The sequence below is a fragment of the Alligator sinensis genome, unplaced genomic scaffold (assembly GCF_000455745.1).
Source record: "Alligator sinensis unplaced genomic scaffold, ASM45574v1 scaffold145_2, whole genome shotgun sequence".
NCBI lineage: Eukaryota > Metazoa > Chordata > Crocodylia > Alligatoridae > Alligator > Alligator sinensis.
The window spans coordinates 2,818,880-2,837,983 of NW_005841954.1; the positions used below are offsets into that span (position 1 = coordinate 2,818,880).

The 19,104-nt window shown below is 40.0% G+C and overlaps 1 protein-coding gene across 5 annotated transcripts in view; it reads right to left on the bottom strand.

Moving 5' to 3' along the window:
• Positions 1–19,104, bottom strand: part of ASCC3 (activating signal cointegrator 1 complex subunit 3) — a 567,052-nt gene that overhangs the window by 129,633 nt on the left and 418,315 nt on the right. For all 5 annotated transcript variants that reach the window (XR_003093256.1, XM_006020463.3, XM_025200058.1 and 2 more), the window contains exons 23-25: positions 9,448–9,546; positions 7,508–7,676; positions 2,864–3,084 (exon numbers count right to left, since the gene is read on the bottom strand). Coding sequence is in view for 4 of the 5 variants with exons in the window: in XM_006020463.3 (XP_006020525.1) it covers positions 2,864–3,084; positions 7,508–7,676; positions 9,448–9,546 (489 nt within the window). In the remaining variant the exon portion in view is untranslated. The remainder of the gene's footprint in view (positions 1–2,863; positions 3,085–7,507; positions 7,677–9,447; positions 9,547–19,104) is intronic.

Consider the following 19,104-nt stretch of genomic DNA (forward strand, 5'->3'; position numbering starts at 1 on the left):
CATACAAAATAAAATTAAATTAGAAGAACCTGTGTAAAATGCATATTAATATTTTATAAGTATTTTCTTCTGTGTCTTTAAGGATGTAAATGAATTTAATAACTAAAAATGATTATGATAAATTCTTAAAATTACTTCAAGTAACTTTAAACAGAATTCTAATTGAAGTAGCCTTAATACTTTCATATATTCTTTTGTTTGTTAAGTCAACACCATACATGTAATTTGAAAAATAAAGAGAGTAATTTATAAAATGGTAATACTATCATTACACCTTTTAAAAGCAAAAGGTATGTTATTATAAAATGACCTATATAAATAAAATGATTAATTACTGAGAATACAAAATCTGGAAACTACTATTCTGGACATAATGCTTCCCCATCAGTAATAAGAATTTCTAGGAGGATAATTTCTTACATTATTTCCAGCTGCTTAGTATTATTACTAAAACATTTAAAAATTAACTTAAAAATGATTAATTTAAATGAAACCTCACAAGACTTTCCCAGATAAATCCATTCTTTGTACTGAACTTCACTAGCACAAGTTTGTACAGCATTTGTTCAAATATATGGTTTTTAAAGTGCAATATATCTCTGAACAAGTGAAAACATTCATATGCACTTAAAAAAATCTGGCCTATACATGTTTTATACTAATATGTTAACCAAGACATTTAAATATTATTTTAATGATTATCATATTTAAATATTCATATGACTTTTTTCCCTTTACAATTCTATCTTTGTCCCTTCAACTGTTGCTAAGAAAGTTGCACTTATCCAGCTCAAACCACGTGAGCTGCCCCTTCCAGATTTACATTATATGTACCAAAATTATCCAGATTGTACATGCTATTTTTTGAACATGGCACTAGAGCCACTGACAAACATGAATGACAGGAGGTGTGATTATGGGATCATGTTTTGTGTAATAACTTTGTTACTTATTCCTGGCTCTATAATTAATTAATTGAAGGAACATGTGGCCGGGTCACTACTTAAAGGCATGATTAATGAGTTAATCACTTCTTATGTGTAACATGTATGAGGGGCCTAAGACAGATGAATGATCTTCAGACTAATTCTGAGAAGGGTTTACTTTATCTTAATTTACAGGAATTAGAGGAAGTAGTGTGTGGAAGAACAGGAACAGGAAATTGTGAGATGATCACTGTTGGGATTTTTGTGTTTCAGGCCCATGTCTGTGGGTAAGTCCTAAATATGCTGTAAAAAGGGCAGCAATGGCAGGATCCAGTTTATACCAGGCTCACTGGAGCTTCCAGGGCCAGGCTGGAATGCTGGTGATATCAAACATGGTTTTTAACAGTGCAAGGTGCCCTTAAGATTGAGCCTAGCAATCAAGTGTAACTATAGATGATTAAGGAAGGATGGCCAAATCAATATTCTTATATAATAAAGGTCCAACAGACAGTCCACCTGTCTGTCTGTCCGTAACACTCTTGGAGCACTCTGATTGGTTAGTGAAACAACCAATAAGAGTGCGGAGTACCACCATGATGGAAGGGACTGACCAGGGGAGCAAGGCCAGTGGCACTGGCTTTGCCCCCCTGCTCTGTCTTTTCTGTCATGGCGGTGCTCTGCCATCTCTGAGGAGCAGGGCTGGGTGGGGGGGGGAGGCCAGCGGTGCTGGAGGCAGTGGCAACACAGGGTGCTGGTGGACGGAGATGGAGGAGTAAGCTTCCCTCCCCACCATCTCCTGGGAGGCGGCAGTGTGGGGTGGTAGGTGGCAGTGCTCCATCCCTGCCCGCTCCCTCTGGCCCCGCCTTCATACTTGACAGGCAATTTGCTAAGTCAGAATATATACACAGGCACTCCCACATTCTATTACTTTGTACATGAATGATGATTTTTACCCAGATAGCTGAGTATATCTAAACATTGATTTAGACAGGCATTCTCTAAGAAATAAAAACAAAGTTGGAAAGAGAGAGAATTGGCTAGCATTACTTTAATGGTAACTTGCATGTGTAATTAAGAAGATCTAGCCAGTTGTTCTCACTTGGAAGGACCTCACAGATGTGAAACATGAACTTGCTGATGGAAGGAGTTTAAAGAATAAGCAAAAAAACCAAAAAGCCTCTCTGTAAGATCATCATGGATTTAGATGACACTCTGGAAGAAGAATTTCAATATATATTTACGGCATGGTTCGTTCATTTGGCTCTGATTTTCACTTTGGTTAAATAAGTAAGTGAAAGGTAAGCATAAGATATACTAATTAAAACCATTTTTATGCCCTCAGTTTTAAATATTAGTATGAAGCCATAGAAGCAGGATAATAATTTTCATACTCTACACGTTCATTAATGTGCTTTAGGTAATGCTTATTAAATCTAGTACCTCTAGGCACTTTTACAGGTGCTCGAGATGTGTGGGGAAGGGGCGGGACTTTAATTAGAGCGGCTCCAGGAGCGGCTCTAACTAAAGCACCACAGAACCTCCCTGCACTTCAGAATGGCAGCAGGGATGCTTAAATTAAAGCTTGTTATGAGCTTTAGTTTAAGTGCCCCCACTACCATTTTTAAGCACAGGGACACAGATACAGGAGATGCAGGAGGCTGCTTGAGCACGGTAATTGCCATGCTCCAGCAGACTCAATTAATCGAGTCTGCTCCAACATGCTGTAATTACCTCCATTGTGAGGTACTAGAAAAATATGCATTAGTCTCTTTTAATGCGCATTAGCTAAGGAGCGCTTTTTTGTGATTCTTTAATGCACATTAACATAGGCTAATATCCATTAAAGCAGACATGTAGATGTGCCCAGTTTCAGACTTTTGAGTGGCTGAAAGAAACGCACATATATCGCACATTTTTAATAAACGTATTTTACAAACCTTTGATGTGGGATATTGGTTAAAAATTCGGAAGATGGCTAATTCAGCTGCAACAGTCTTTCCAGAGCCTGTGGGGGCTCCAAGAAGAACATTACAGTCTGTATGATACAGCGTATGGAATATCTGCGTCTGAATAGGGTTGAAGTGGGTGAATTTGTACAGGCTTTCATATTCTCGATGTCCCAAAGCTGCGACAGGCAAAGGCTGAAGATCTAGCAGTTCTAGAATTACAGAATAATCATTAGTGTATGTCAAAATATGAAATCTTAAATGTACCAGTAGTTTATTTTTAGGCTAAAGCAAACAGATATGTTTAGGCATCAAGTAAGAATTTGAAGGGATATAACTCGCATTTGATTTTTTAAAAAAGTTGTTTCTTATGTCACATGAACTCCCAATGGAGCTATTATGAAATTCAGTGAGCAACAAACAAAATATATTACAACTGTAGATTTTTTCTTAAAGTAGGATTGTTAAATACACTGTGAGATTGATTGTTAAATACACTGTGTGATTCCGCATGTCAAAAGGCCATTTTTAACCACTTATAATGAATCAAATGTAATGAACTCTAAACCTTACTGAAGCAATACAAGTGTTCATATGATAAGTTAATGTGGATTCATACAGGAAAATACTAAAGTTACAAGGAAGAAAACTTTCTCTTTTTAAAAGTATTTATGGACTGATGAAATAATATATCCTGGAGGGATATATACAGCTTTTATACATATTTAGGATTATAGGAAGAGATAAATAAATATACAGGAAAAAAAACCCCAAAGAGCCACAAGGCTCTGCTTTGGAGGCATCTGCTATCTAAACAATTAGAGACTGTGGAATATGAAAAATGATATATATTACCAGATTGGATTTGGACGCCTACCAAATTAAGGAAACTTGCCATGATTCTGTTATGCAGATGCTTCCTTTGAAGTTTTTGTGGCTGGAGATCTTATTGTCTTTTCAGGGTGCTTCACATTAAGGTATGACATGGGAGTCATAAAATCCACTGAGACAATGATGCCTAATAGTCTTAACATGCTTTTCACTGATACCTTATGGCCATTTTATCATTCCCACTAAAACTGTGATTTCTCGGGCTCTGCTGGGAGGAGAGAAGGTTTTTGCCTAGCAGGGCCTCTATGTACTTCATTGCTGAGTGGGAACCAGATGGGAATTGAAATCAATTACCATAAATCCTAGAGGCTCCATAACTGGTGATGTGTAAATATCTTTCTGTTTCTTCTGAATAGTAGTCAGTGATCAGTCAATTAGATAAAAAGGTTATGCATGCTTTTTCAGACAGTGTAGGTACAATATAACAATAGCTAAACACTTCACAAACACATGTGAATTTATGCATGCCAAAGAGCAACATGGTACTGGAATTGAGTATTTCTGAATGCACACACTTCACAGACTGCTAGATGAGCCAAATGTTATTACAATGAAAGGGTTTTACAATGAGATCAGGAACAATGAACTTATAAGAAATTTTGTGCTTCCAAAAAAACCAACCCCCCCCACCCAAAACAAACATAAGCTTCTGCACCAAATGTTTAAAAAAAAAACATGTCTCACTCACTACTATGGAGGATGAAACTGGATGCACAATGCTTTCTGTAAGAGTGCTTAGCTAATATACATAAATATATTTTTAAGTAGAACTCATCAAACATTTAAAGTTTTTATCTAGATTTTATCTATCTATAGATCTCTCTCTCTCTCTAGTTAAAATTTTTTTTAACAACTAGGTTCAATTTCCATCCACAAAAAAGAGAAATTAAGAAAAAAAAAGTTAAAAGTCCAGAAGGCTTCCCTGGAAAAGCACAATCAATTTGCTCATGCTTATACTTTGATGAAGCTGGAAAAAGAAAAGTTAGTTTGAAAATCATATTCCTACAGTTCACTTGTTCATGCATAAACTTCAGAAAAGGGACCGAACTCCAATGGGGAATAACTGAGTTTGTCTTTTGAAATAAAAAACTGATAATTAATTTTATCTCCTCACATATACATGTAAATCTCTTCATGAAGGTCTCCTCAAAAATGAAGAATCAAAGAAGTCAGAGTTAGAGAACACATTTAAGTTCATCTAGGCCATTGTCATGACAGGGCAAGGTTACTGCAGATTTACTGATTTATTAGTTTTTAATTATCACAAGCAATGGACTTTCTCTGGTTTACCTATCCATAGCTTGATAGTTCTTACCATTAGGACATTTTTCCTGTTAATCATCTTAAGTTTCCTGCTCTTTTTAAATTTCACCCATTATTCAGAGTCAGTGTCCCTTCTATAGTATCTGCCTGTCCATTTCTCTGATATCTACACTCTTAATGGTAGATAAAACATTCTCTCATCTCATGGCCTCTTTATCAGGTTAATACATTTAACTTTTTAAGGGGCAGATTTAGACACCCAATGGTATTCTACTCTGTGAATAGATCATTTTTCTTAAATGTAATAGTTCACAAGGAAGGCTTAATTTGGAAATTTCTGAGACAAATTATGAGCAAGAACCTGGCCCTTATTGGGTGAATCTACACGTGCTATTAGCACAGAGCAAAAAACTTTAGTGCATTTCACGCTGGTGTTTATTGCTCCCAGGTGCCATGTTTACATGTGCACCCAGGACTATAGCACACTGAGCTGGGCTGGAGCAGCCATGGCTTGCAGGGGCCCCAGGGGGTCAAGCCTGCCAATCTGGGGCTGCTGTGATCTGGCTCAATGTGCTGCAGAGGGGCTCACTGGGGCATGAGAGTGCTTCAGTGCAGGGCTGGCTGGCAGGCAGCCCCCACACTGAAGCACCCTCTTGCCCCAGCCAGCTTTGTCAGCGTCAAAATGTGTGCTGTTGCACATTAAAGAACACCATAAGATAGTACTTTCATTTACAAGTACTAACCTGTGACAGTGTGTGGCCTAACAGGGCCATGTAGACATTGAGATTTTACTGTGGAGCTAATTAGGCAGCTCTGCAGTAAACGTCTTGTGTAGATATGACCCCTGATTCCACTGGTGGGGTGGGTGGAACCTTTTAGGCAGGCATGCCACAAGTCAAATCCTCTGTCTATCCCTTCCTCCACCTCACCCAAGTGCCACCCTGATCCCCTTTCCCTTGTCTGATCTCCTGCTCTTCCTTCTGCTCCCTGTTCCCTCTCTGATCTGCTGCGTGCCACACACAGAGGCTGCTTGTGCCATTAGTAGCACGTGTGTCACAGTTTGGCCACCCCTTCCTTATTCCATGAATAGTTCCATCATTTTCAGAGGGACTACTTTTTGACTACAGAAGACTGAGGCTGAGAAGCCTGTACCAAATCTCACCCTCAGCTTTTCCTCAAAAGTTCTTGGCCCGCAGATCATTTTTCACTTTTTGTCTGAATTCCTTCCAATTCAGAGGCTTGGAACAGAACATAAAATATGATCAGTGAAGAGCCACACAGATGTTCTGCCTCTATTAAAAGGATGCAGCCCAAAATTACAGTTTTTTTTTTTTTTTAACTGCAATACCATAGTGCAAATTTATGTATAATTTGTTGCTCACTGAATTTTAAATTAATTACCTTAGAGATAAAAGAGGAAATTTTAGATGCGTTTAGATGAGGCCTGATGACATCATACTGAAAAGATGCATTAATAATTCAAAGGGATAAAGATTTTTTTTTCTGTGATATATTTTACTGAATCAACTATGTATTTAGAAGATAAGTTGGACAAGCTCTCAGGCACAAATTGAAAAAAGGACAGTTTTTCCAAATTACACAGTTGGTCCTATAAAAGATATCACCAAAAAAAATCCTTGCCTCTCATATCTTTCCTGGACCATTGGGGCTATAATGCCACTCCAATCCTAAAAATTATGAGCACCTTTTGATGATGCCAAAATCACTCAGAGATATAGCACTAATTTTACAATAAAAATATGTAAAACTAATGCTATAAGCAAATATAGTAGAGATGCTTACTAAACTTAGTTAGAAAGTTTGAGCTAATATTCGGGACTATTGTTTATTTGAAATAAAACACAAGAACTGAAAAAAGCCAAAAAAAAATAGTAGTATTTGACGACCGAGCAGTTCAGCTTCAAGGAGACTGGACTCTTGGTTGACTGATCATGAAGTAGCATCATCACGTAGCTGCATAAAGGAAGGGAGGGCTACACATACCCAGTAAAGCTAACTTACAGAAAATAAATTTCCATTGCTAAAGGTTAGGAATGGACATCCATAAAGGATATTCAGTTTTAGAAAAACAGAAAGACATATATCCATACTTTTGCAACCATATTATAGAAAACATTCTTAGATAAGAACATTTGTAACGAAAGCAAAAGAATACCAATGGCTTATTTTATATAACACAGTGAAAACATTTCTACTCCTTACGCTGATTGTGGAATCATTAAAAAGCAAGACTATGTTAGGAGGACTTAAATCAAGTCAGTTTAACATTAGTGGTAGGGTTCTTAATAGTGTCAAAACTACAAAGAAATGCATGATAGAACTGAATCCTCACTCACACTTAATAAAACCCAAAGTGGAATGTATATATTGCATAGGAATAATGAAAATCTATACTGGCAAGACACATTCAACCAAGAAGTGAAGGAAACAAAATGATCAGGTTCTGAGTGAGAATGTTACCTGTGTGAGGTGGATGTCTCTCTGGTAAAATCAGATGTTGAAAATTGATGATACATACTGCCTCTGCCCCTAGCCATCTGTCAGATACAGCCCGGATGTAGTATTGGGAAGGCAAGGGTTCAAAAATAGGGATTGTGAATACGAGAGGTTGTGGTTCTTTTGCAATGACCTAATGTAAGAATAATACATAGAAACCTTATTAAGTAACCAAATCTTCAGTCTTAAAATCATAGTTTGCTAGAGTCATATAATCAATACACAAAAATATAATGTATATGCATAAATGAAGCGCAATGTGTTCATGCACACTTATTAAAAACCATAGTTCACAAGATGCTTCCATTCATTTCAATTTCAGGGCAGATTCTACTTCAAAGACTTCACAAGGAACATGATAAGGCTCTTGGCCATTAAGTTTAGGGACAGACATCACACATACACTGGTTTAAGTGATCAGAAACTGGTTTAAACCTGTAACAGAACAGATGTTCAGTGCACATAAACCAGTTTGAAAATGGCTGAAACTGGTTTGAGATAAACCTCAATGTAGTATTAGATTTAACTGATTTGGGTCAAAGCAGTTTATGCAGCGTCTGCCCCACACCCCTTGCTGGTTTAAGTTAAACCAGAGCACCCAGCATACCAGCATGCTCTCTGGGATGGGTGGGGCTCTCTGCTCCACAGTAGGACTGGCCCCTCCCCTCTGCTCCCTGACTGGAGCTTGGCAGAGACTGCAGGCATCTGCCTGGCTCCGCCTGGCTCCCCACCTCCCTTCCCCATCCCCTCTGCCTTACACAGACACCTCTTAGCATTAGCTAGCAAAAAAAATGCTGGTTTTGATGTGTACTGCAGCAGATGGGACAAAGGCAGAATCAACAGGTAGCTGGTAATGTCCCTCTGTTGTTTTCTTAATGGGGTGATAAACACTGACTTAGGGTTGATAAACACTGTGTTATCAATTCCCTGCTGGGCTGGTCAGAAGTGGGGGGATGACCCCTCCCTAATCAGAGTGTCCTGCCAGGGCCTGGCCATGCCCCCCTCACCTCAGCACTATGAAAGGGAAGGGAGGGCTGCTCTAGTGCCCCCCCCACCCCCTCACGGCTTCTAGCCTGAGCCACTGCAGGCATGTGCCTGCATTTCTGTGATGTCTGTACAGTTACAAACTGATTCAGCCTAGCCAGGTTTGACTAACCTGCAAAGACTGAATCAATTCAGGCTCAGGCTTTTTGAATGTCTGTCCGTAGCCTAAGTGCATTAAGTGGTGTGTACATGCATGTGCATTTTGTTTTCTTTTTCTGGGTGGAACATCAGTATGCAATCTATATGAAGACAAAGCTAATGAAAAAAGCTAGTCTGTAACACTTGCTTTAAATCACAAGTGTTTCTTCTGATGTTCATCACAGAAGCAACAGAAGAAACATATCTTCAATTGTTTTTAATTACTGATCTGATGAAGTGAACGTGCATTAATGAAAATGTGTGCTATATATTCAAGGAGGTTTGCCTTGAATTTGTCTCCCCTCCCACAGCTACGGCAGGAAAATTAAACTGGTGGGGAAGGGATGTGGTCAGGTGGCATCCTTTCCCTCGGCCCCTTAACTTCTTCCTCCTGCAGCCTCCCTCACCTCTCCTTACTGTCTGACCCTGCTCTCTCTGAGCTCATGGAAGTGAGAAGCACATTTGAAAACTGACTTTGAAATAAACAACATATAGCAATTTACATATAAGCAAATTACTATGGGTAGCCATAAAACTTAGTTCATCCAGAATTGATGTATTTTACCTTTTTCAAAACTGCTGCAAGTTTTAGCACGGGTACTCTAAAAAACACTTCTAAGCAGAACTTTGGTATCTACTTATATACAATACAAACTTTTTCTTTCTTTCTCCAGACAATTTAGTTTTTTAATGCTTTGAGAGTCTGTTATAAAGACATTCACCTGTTTTTTCTGAATGATGAAATACTCTGAATGATAAATGTGGTCATTAGTGGGGTCTTCTACCCAAATCCACCAAGGCTCTCCAACTGTGCCATGCACCTAAAAGAAAATAATGAAAACGCTCACATTACAAACGGTATAAAAATATTAGGTTATGTCAATTATTTGGAGGTATTTCATTATGATATAGGTTTCTATGGAAGTTTCTAAGAACAAATACAAAGAGACTTGTGGCAGAAGATGATGGAGTAATATAAAAATTGATTAAACCATTCTACTGGAAATGAATAAGCTATGCTTGAGACATATAAGATATAAGGGTTTGTCTCTATGGGTTTTTCATCCAAAGCATGCTGAGTAACAAATAGAATACTTTAGAGATTTCAATATTAATCTTGGGCTTGTAAGCAGAGAACTGGCATTAGTCATTTTATGTATGGGCCCTCTAACTGGTGCTGGAACTACCTGACAGACCTGAGCAAGGAAAGGTTACCAAACTGCTTGCTTAAACAGGAAAGCAGAAAGCTACATTTACATTTCAAGGTAAAATCTGGTAAAGATAAGGAACTGAGACTGCCATAATCAACACCCTGTTCAAAAGCGGGGTGTGACAAATGAAAAGCAGGAAACACGTTTACATTCAAACAATAACCTGTGGAAAACAAGGCACCATCCAACGTTACTTATCTATTAGCTCTATTAACATTAGAAGAAAGCACCAGGAAAGGACCAAATGTATTGAATATTATCGTCTTGCTAATAGTAGATGCTTAGATACAAGAACAAAGCAAGTCATACCAAATCATAAACTAACGTGAAGAAGTAACAGACCAGTGCAAAGAAGAAAGGGAAGGGAATAAGAAACTTGTCTCCCTTCACCCTTTTGCATTTGCAGGATATGAATCCCAATTATGTGAAACCTTTCAGGTTTGCAAGAAATCTAGTTTAATCCAGGTCTGAAATTTTCAGTGAAACAAAGAACTTTAAATAAAGCCAATCAGAGATCATTCCTTAGAATACTGAGACTATGATTACCAGCCATCTATAAATAGTGGACACAGGCTGGAGGGAATTTTGGGCACTTATCCAGTCAGAACTTATCCACCTGTAGATGTGCCAGAGTATTTGTCTCTCGACTGCTTACCTGTGGGACCATCTGAAGAAATACCCTCTGGTGGAGACAAGAGTCTGGCCAGCCTTGCTTTGCAGCAGTCAAGACCCATGCTGTAAGATTATGCTTTTCCTCAGCTACTAATCTTGTTTTGTCAATTAATCAATAAACTCCTCACATTTGTTGGAATGACCCATGGGTCTGTTTGAATCTTTTCAACCTTACTGCCCCACTTAGAGCTTGTTTTACAGGCTGTATTAACAGACATTTCTCATATGAAACTGGCTCATTATTAAGAAATCTATTTAGGGAGTTGCAGACTAATTTCCTGGTGCTCCCTCTAAACTTTTGCTTCTGCACATGAATGCTCCATTCAGTTTACTAATAAGTGAATTGTTTTTCCTGACACTATCTTCTTTTGGGTAGGGATGCCAATAGCCACATGTTCTTTGGATATTGCATTGCTTAGACATTGATTGACATGCACCCTACCCAGCAAATGTGTGGCTGGGAAGTTTGGAACCCACTGGGCACTGATCTGAATGAGGTGAAAAGAATATAAACTGGGCTCAGTACTGTGGAGACAACTCCCATGTTTTAGCATCTGGTAACATTTCCCTCTCATTCTCCCTTTGGGTCTGTCTTATAATATGCTCTGATCTTGTTAGGGTATTATGTTGAGGGTCACAGACACGGAGGCCTTTATTGCTATGTATTCAGCCTATCCAACTACCATGCTTTGGGTCAGGAAAAAAAATTCATGGCTTGTCAGAATAATAGAGACATTTATTATATAGTCATGCTTCTTTTAATCACTTGTGGATTGGAAATAGAAAAGGTTTGCCAATGGAATGTGGCAACAAGACACTAATAAATGAACATGGGTGAATGTCTGAAGTTTCCTGAGGATGATGTGCAGCTACAAAATTGTTGGGAGTAATTTAAGCTCTATCTTTAAAAACAATATTAAGCAACTTATAAAAAGCAGTTTTTTATACTTTATACATTTCATAAGATACAGTAAAGGAATATTTTTCATTATATTGTATGCATTATAATAAGCTTCTGTCAGCATGATTTATTATGGTTTAGAAAATATATACTTCTGGAGGGGAAAGCACATACTGTGGAAAGATGTCTTTTTTTAAACTTCATACGTTCCCATGGGGTAATTTTCTACCCAGATGCATATTTTGTGCAGTATCTTAAAGTTAACATTTTTCAGAATTAATTCTTTTTAGGACATTGTCACTGGTACCGCAGTGCACAATATCCCCAAAGAACAGCCAGCTTACATGAATGGTTTGCTCTCTGTGGATGAAAAACTTCCCAGGGTAACATGTTACCCCAGGCATGAATGTGTTTTTCCATATGGGGTGACAACTTAATCCCAAACCCATGTTAACACATTGGGGTAAAACAATGCAATTTCTGTATAAATGACAGGCCTAGACCTGTTTAGCCACTTTGGGCGGATGCACCTGAAAGGTCAGCATTCATTCACACTTCATTCATGTTCACTTCAGGTATCCATGGTAGCTAATGGATGGCCATCTTCCACTCTGCTTTTGCAAAAGACGTGGTAATCCCTTTTGCTAACCACTTTGTTTCCAGGCTGCAAGGTCATCAAAACATCCTGCCCTTTGCCAAAAACAACCAACCAACCAAAACCTTTGTAACATCCAAATCCACCTCTGCTCTCTTTTCTCATGGCAAAACTCCACCTCACCTGTCCCTTTCATAACATACAAACTAGTTTGCCCTGCCTTTGTTGGAGGTAAGGACAAGGAGCAAAGGGACAGTAGAGAAGAAACAGAACAACATCATACTGCAACATAGTGTAAACTATGGAGTTCCCTTCAACACCTCCTATGCCCCTTTTACCTGATTTCAATAAGCCCCTGCAAGTGTGTTTTCCAAACAGCATCCACCCACATTTGGCTTGCCTGCAAAAGGTGGATGCTGGCCTCTGGCTTCTGTACCCAGGAGAAGAGGGTGCTACCTGCATTGCCATAGGGCAGGGTGGAATTGCTTTTGTGACAGCATAGGTGGACAGGCTTGTCTTTGATTGTTATTTATATGCATTCAGCAGTAATCAATTTTTTCTTTTTTTTCTGCAGTCCAGGATGAGAAGGGAGCACTGATTTAGTGTTGAAGCCTGTCTTGCACAGGTAACCAGGGATGACAGCGACACATCCACTGATGAAATCTTATCCTAAGGCAGTGACAATGCTGACTTTGTTCCAGGCAGGGAGACTGTTCAGAGCAAGAAAACCATGCGTCTATGGAAGCTTCATCCAGCTCAGATGAGGAAAAATTGGTGCCACAAGCAGAAGTGATGCCAACACTTCCAGTAGGAAAGGGAAGAGGATCAGCCCAGGGCTGCCATGGAAGATGGAGAGCTACAGCAGGACGTGGAGCAGAACCACTGCCACCACCCCAAGAAAACACTGCAGATGATGACACCTTTAGAGGAAGAAAAGGCAGAGTGTACGGAAAAAGTCCACAGCTAATACATCATCAGAGAACAGCCAAGAACATAGTCCATGAAAGTGTTGGGCAACAAGAGAAAGTAATAAAGACATAGTGGTAGAAATGTTCCACCTGTTTCTCTCACAAGATATCCTGACTATTATAAGAGAAACAAAAAAAAAGCAGAAAGATTCAGGGAGTGGAATGACAGCCATCCTGAAAATAGAAAGAAGTGGAAAAAGCTGGATGAAACAGAGCTGAAAGCCTACATTAGCGTCCTACTGCTGAGTGGTCTATGCCACGGTGGTCATGAGGCACTGGAGGAGTCGTGGGTGCAACACACTGGGTGTCCTGGCTTCTGTGCCACCATGAGTTTAAAATGATTCTGTCAGATCACCAGTTACCTGAGATTCGATAACAAACTGACACGTGAGGAAAGGAGAGCCGTAAACAAGATTGCTGCCTTCAGAGATATTTGGACACAATTTGTGGAGCAGCTCAGGAAATGGTATATTCCAGGAATACACCTGACAGTTGATGAGCAGCTCATTGCATTCAGGGGTCACTGCCCGTTCAGACAGTGCAGTCCGTTCAGGCTATGCCCAGCAAGCCTGCCAAATATGGCTTGAAAATGTGGTGATGCTGTGATGCAGCAACATCATTCCCCCTGTCTGGAGACAACTGCCTGGCAAGCAACCAGAAGCTCCACACCAAAGTAATCTTGGTACCCAGGTCACTGAAAAACTGGTTCATCCCTGGCATAAGACAGGAAGGAATATTGTGGGTGACAATTTCTTCACAAGTACTGACCTGGCAGAAAGACTGCTACAGCAGGACTTGACCTATTTGCGTACGGTTTGGAAAAACAAGGCTGATATCCCAAACGAAATGCAAGCAAATGGAAGAAGGGAAACTTTTTCATCCATTTTTGCTTTTGATGGGGAACTCACCCCAGCTTCCTATGTTCCAAAGAAGTCCAAAGTTATGCTGTTGCTGTCATGCATGCACTGTGACCTGTCAGTGGGTGGAGAGCAAAGAAAGCCGGACATCATCCATGACTACAATAAAAACAAGGGTGGGGTAGATAACCTTGACCACTTAGCCCATATGACCACCTGCAGACAGAAAATCAACAGGTGGCCAATGACACTATTTTTCAATATTCTGGATGTGGCTGCCATTGCCAGCCTCAGCATTTGGCTAGGCCACAAGATGACGGTGCTTTTTTTTTGCGGGAGCTTGGAGAACAGTTGATCAACGGACAAATAAAAAAAAGAATGATGGATACATGTAATCTGTCTAAGTCCGTCAAATTTCGTATGACTGCCCTAAATTATAAATTGCCACAATGCACCCCAGTAGAACCTTCTGCAAGCATGAGTGGACATTGCGCTTTTTGTCCAAGGACAGACAACCACAAAACCTGGAAACAATGCGAAACAATGCGAAGATTAAGTGACAGTATATCACTGTTGCTTTGTGAGGAATGCAAAATTTAGTAAAAACAGTTGGGAAATGTTTTTGAAAACAAGTGTAAGTTTGAAAACAGTGTGAACTGCAGACTTAGCAAATTGTTAATTCATGTTTTGAAACTCCAAAAAAAGTTTAAATTTTGTTCATAGTTCTAGTTAAATAATATTTTGGGTTCAAATCATCATAAATACTCTTTCAAACAATCTGTATATTTAATAAATAGTTTTTGGTAGATTTATACTGTTGTCACTGGTTCCATTTTGTTTATGCAGGTGGGGTAACAAGTTACCCCATGAGAACAACAACAATTATGGTTTCATGAGAGCAGATGAGAGTTAAACATACTTGACTGTGATAGATACAAAATGCTGACCTTAACTAAGTTATAGTTGATTTCAGTGGGAGTGAGGACTATGTATTCAGGCATGGAGCAATACAGATGACTAATCAGAGGACTCTTAGTTCATAGGGGAATTAAGGAACATTGACAAAGGAAAAGGAGGAAGCAGGGAGATGAGGATAAAGACAGAGAGAAGTCTGACTTTAAAGAAAATGTTCTTCTAGATTGAACCTACCACAAGTTCTATGCAGTTGAACTGTAGGCTTTTTTCCTGTGACAACTGTCTTTGCCATGGCATTAAAGATTAGGACAAACACCAAGTATCAGATTTTCAAAGTTTATTGTGTTATGTATCTACATTTGCACAAGCCTAACTTATGCACACACTAAAATCAGGCATTTGTGCACAAACATACCCAAATGACCTTTTAGCTGAACATATGTATCTGCAAATATGTGATCTGCAGAGCCATGCTGTTTGTTGATGTATGTAAGCTTAGGCATGTGCAAATAAAAGAAGGGTGCTCCTGATCATGAAAATCTGTTAATTTCTTTGCTTTTCAACAATGTTTCCCATCTATCTCTGTTGCAACATTTGGGTTGTTACTTTACTTCAAGGAAATCAATCACAAATAAAAGTTACTGACACACTGTTGCTAAAAAAAACCCACATTGACATGTATAGTACTGTACACTCCCATCCTGAAGGATGACTTTTACAAGAAAAGTTTCTTCTAAATTGGTTTTCTGTACTATCAATTTTGATTTATTTGGCATAAAAACAGTTCTTATATTAAAGCCAGGAGTTCATTTGTCAACAATTTAACCAATGTATTTTAAGTACTTTTTTCTAGCATGAAAATGTATTTTTCTATTCATAAAAAAACCTAGGAAGTGACAGTATTTTAATTAATATTTTATTATTGCTAACCTTAGAAATCATTGTTGCTAAAAATCAGGATGAATTACTTTCTCCTCTTTTTAGGAAATAATTCAAAAGACACTTTTTTGCACAGGTATTTTCTTAGTTTAGGAAAATACAAAGCAGACAGCATTCACTTTGCTGGATATGTACTTCCAGTCTAATCCTAGTAACACGATCCAAGCATCCCAAGTTTGTTGCTACTTTATTTGGCACCCACATCTACCTAGAAATGTTAAACAACCTGAATCTTTCTTAAATCTTAAGTACTTTAATTTTAATTATTCTGATTTTATTAGCATATATTTTTAAAAGCATGCTACTGTGCTATGCTTTTATTTATTTATTTATTTTGGTGTACTCATTTATTTTTCTTACAGGAACTTTATCTAGAAGTTTCTACTTCTTCCTTTGGGCAGCTTGCCAGAGTACAATAGTATGCTGTTGGAGGATCATTCCTTTATTGGTTTGTCAATGGTAAAAGTAAGCGATAGTTACTTTTAATGGCAAAAGTCCATGTGGTTATTTACAGTAACAGATTTTATTTAGTAAAGTAACAATGAACTCACCAATTGCCGAGGGTGTACTCCATCCCATCTTCCAGCCTGTTAATGAAGCTGTTAAACAAAACCAGTCCCAGGACCAACTCCTAGGACACTCCACTTGATACTGGGTGCCAGCTAGACATTGAGCCATTGATTACTACCTGTTGAGCCCGACAATCTGCCCAGCTTTCTATCCATCTTACTATCTAGCCCATACTTCCCCAGCTTGCTTGCAAGAATCCTGTGGGAGACGGTATCAAAATCCTTGTTAAAGTCAAGGTACATTATGTCCACTGCTTTCCCCACATCCGCAGAGCTAGGTATTTCATTACAGAAGGCAATCAGGTTGGTAAAGCATGATTTGCCCTTAGTGAATCCATGCTAACTGTTCCTAATCACCTTCTCTTCCAAGTGCTTAGAAATGGATTCCTTGAGAACCTGCTCTATGATTTTTCTGGGGACTGAGGTGAGGCTGACTGGTTTGTAGTTTCCTGGATTCTCCTTCTTCCCTTTCTAAAAAATGGGCATTATATTTGCCCTTTGCCAATCATCTGGAGCCTCCCCTGATCACCATGAGTTTTCAAATATAATGGGCAGCAGCTCTGCAATCACATCAGCCAACTCCGTCAGCACCCTTGAATGCACTGCATATTCATAGATTCATAGATGTTACGGTCGGAAGGGACCTCAGCAGGACGTTCAGTCTGACCCCCTGCCCTGTGCAGGAAAGAACGCTGGGGTCAGATGACCCCAGCGAGGTGCTTGGTCAATCTCCTCTTGAAGACTCCCAAGGAAGGGGAGAACACCACCTCCCTTGGAATCACAGAATCATAGAAGTAGGGTCGGAAGGGACCTTGTAGATCTTCAAGTCCGACCCCCTGCCTGGGCAGGAGGAAAACTGGGCTCAAGTGACCCCAGCCAGGTAGGCATTGAGCCGCTTCTTAAAGACCCCCAGGATAGGAGCCAGCACCCCTCCAGATTCTGACAACCCTTACCGTGAAGAAGTTTTTTCTAATGTCCAACCTAAATCTGCTCTCCGTCAATTTCTGGCCATTGTCTCTAGTTAATCCAGGGGGTGCCCTAGGAAACAGAGCATCTCCTATTCCTTGCTGTCGTCCCCTGATGAATTTATAGGCAGCCACAAGATCACCTCTCAGCCTTCTCTTGTGAAGGCTGAAGAGATCTTGGTCCCTCAGTCCCTCAGATCTAGGTCCCTCATAGGGCCTTGCCTGTAGGCCTCTGACTACAGGAATGGCCCTCCTCTGAACCCTCTCAAGATTCTCCGCATCCCTCTTGAAGTGTGGCACCTAAAACTGGACACAGTACTCCCAACTGTGGCCTGACCAGTGCTGCATAGAGGGGAAGCATCACCTCCCTGGGCCTGCTTATCATGCATCTGCTAATGCATGATAAAGTGTGGTTAGCCTTGTTGATCACTTCGTCACATTGACGATTCATGTTCATCTTGGAGTCAACTATGACTCCAAGATCCCTTTCCCCTGCTGTGCTGCTGAGAAGGTCACCCCCCAGCCTGGGTTCTTTTTGCTCAGGTGCAGCACTTTGCACTTGTCTTTGTTGAACTGCATCCTTTTTCGTTCTGCCCATTTTTCCAACCTGTCCAGATCCGCCTGGATCTGTTCCCTACCCTCTGATGTGCTAACTTTGCCCCACAATTTGGTATCATCTGCAAACTTGGACCAGGTGCTCTCTATGCCCTCGTCCAAGTCACTGATGAAGACACTGAATAGCACCGGTCCAAGGACCGAGCCTTGCAGGACTCCACTGCCCACATCTTTCCAGGTCGATATTGACCCGTCCACCACCACTCTCTGGCTGCGACCCCTAAGCCAATTTGCCATTTACCTGACTGTGTAATCATCTACATCACAGCCTGTCAGTTTATTTACAAGAAAAGAATGTGATATCATATTGAAGGCCTTCTTAAAGTCTAGGTAGATGACATCTACCTTGACTCCTGTGTCTAAACATTTTGTGACCTGGTCATAAAAAGAAACAAAGGTTAGTCAGGCAGGATCCACCTGCAATGAAACCGTGCTGATTTCCTTTCGGCATTATTTCCCCTTCTGGGCTCCCACAAATGTGATCCTTAAAGATTTTTTACAGAGTTTTCCCAAGGATGGAGGTGAGACTAACTGGCCTATAGTTTCCTGGTTCCTACCTCCTCCCCATCTTGAAAATAGGGACCACACAATGGCCCTTTTCCAGTCCTCTTGGAGCTGATCAGAGCAGCACAGGTGCTCAAACAGCTGTGCCAGTGGCTCTGCTATGACACTGGCCAATTCCTTCAGCACCCTTGGATGAAGTTCACTCAGGCCTGCTGATTTGAACACATCCAGCCCCTTCAAGTGACCCTTCACTAAGGTTGCGCTAACTGTTGGTAGGCTGGTGTCCCTCCTGTGTCTACCTATGATCCAACTGGGAGATTTGTCTTGATCTGTCTAGGAATACAGATGAAAAGAACTCATTGAAGAGCTGAGCTCTTCCCCCCTGTCACCAATTGCCCTAGTTTGTCCTGTAGGGGTTGTATGCTAACCTGCACCTTCCTTTTGCTCCCTATATGACTGAAAAAGGACATTTTGTTGTCCTTAATTATTGTCTAATTTGGCCCCATGGACTTGTACACATCCAGCTTTTGTCTCTAACGTGTTCTTTCACCATTGAGGGCTGCTGATCTCCCTCCCCAAACTGTGCTACCTGGTGCAGTAGTCTGGGAGCTGACCTTGCCTGTGAAGACCGAGGTAAAAAAGGCATTAAGTACTTCAGCCTTTTCCTC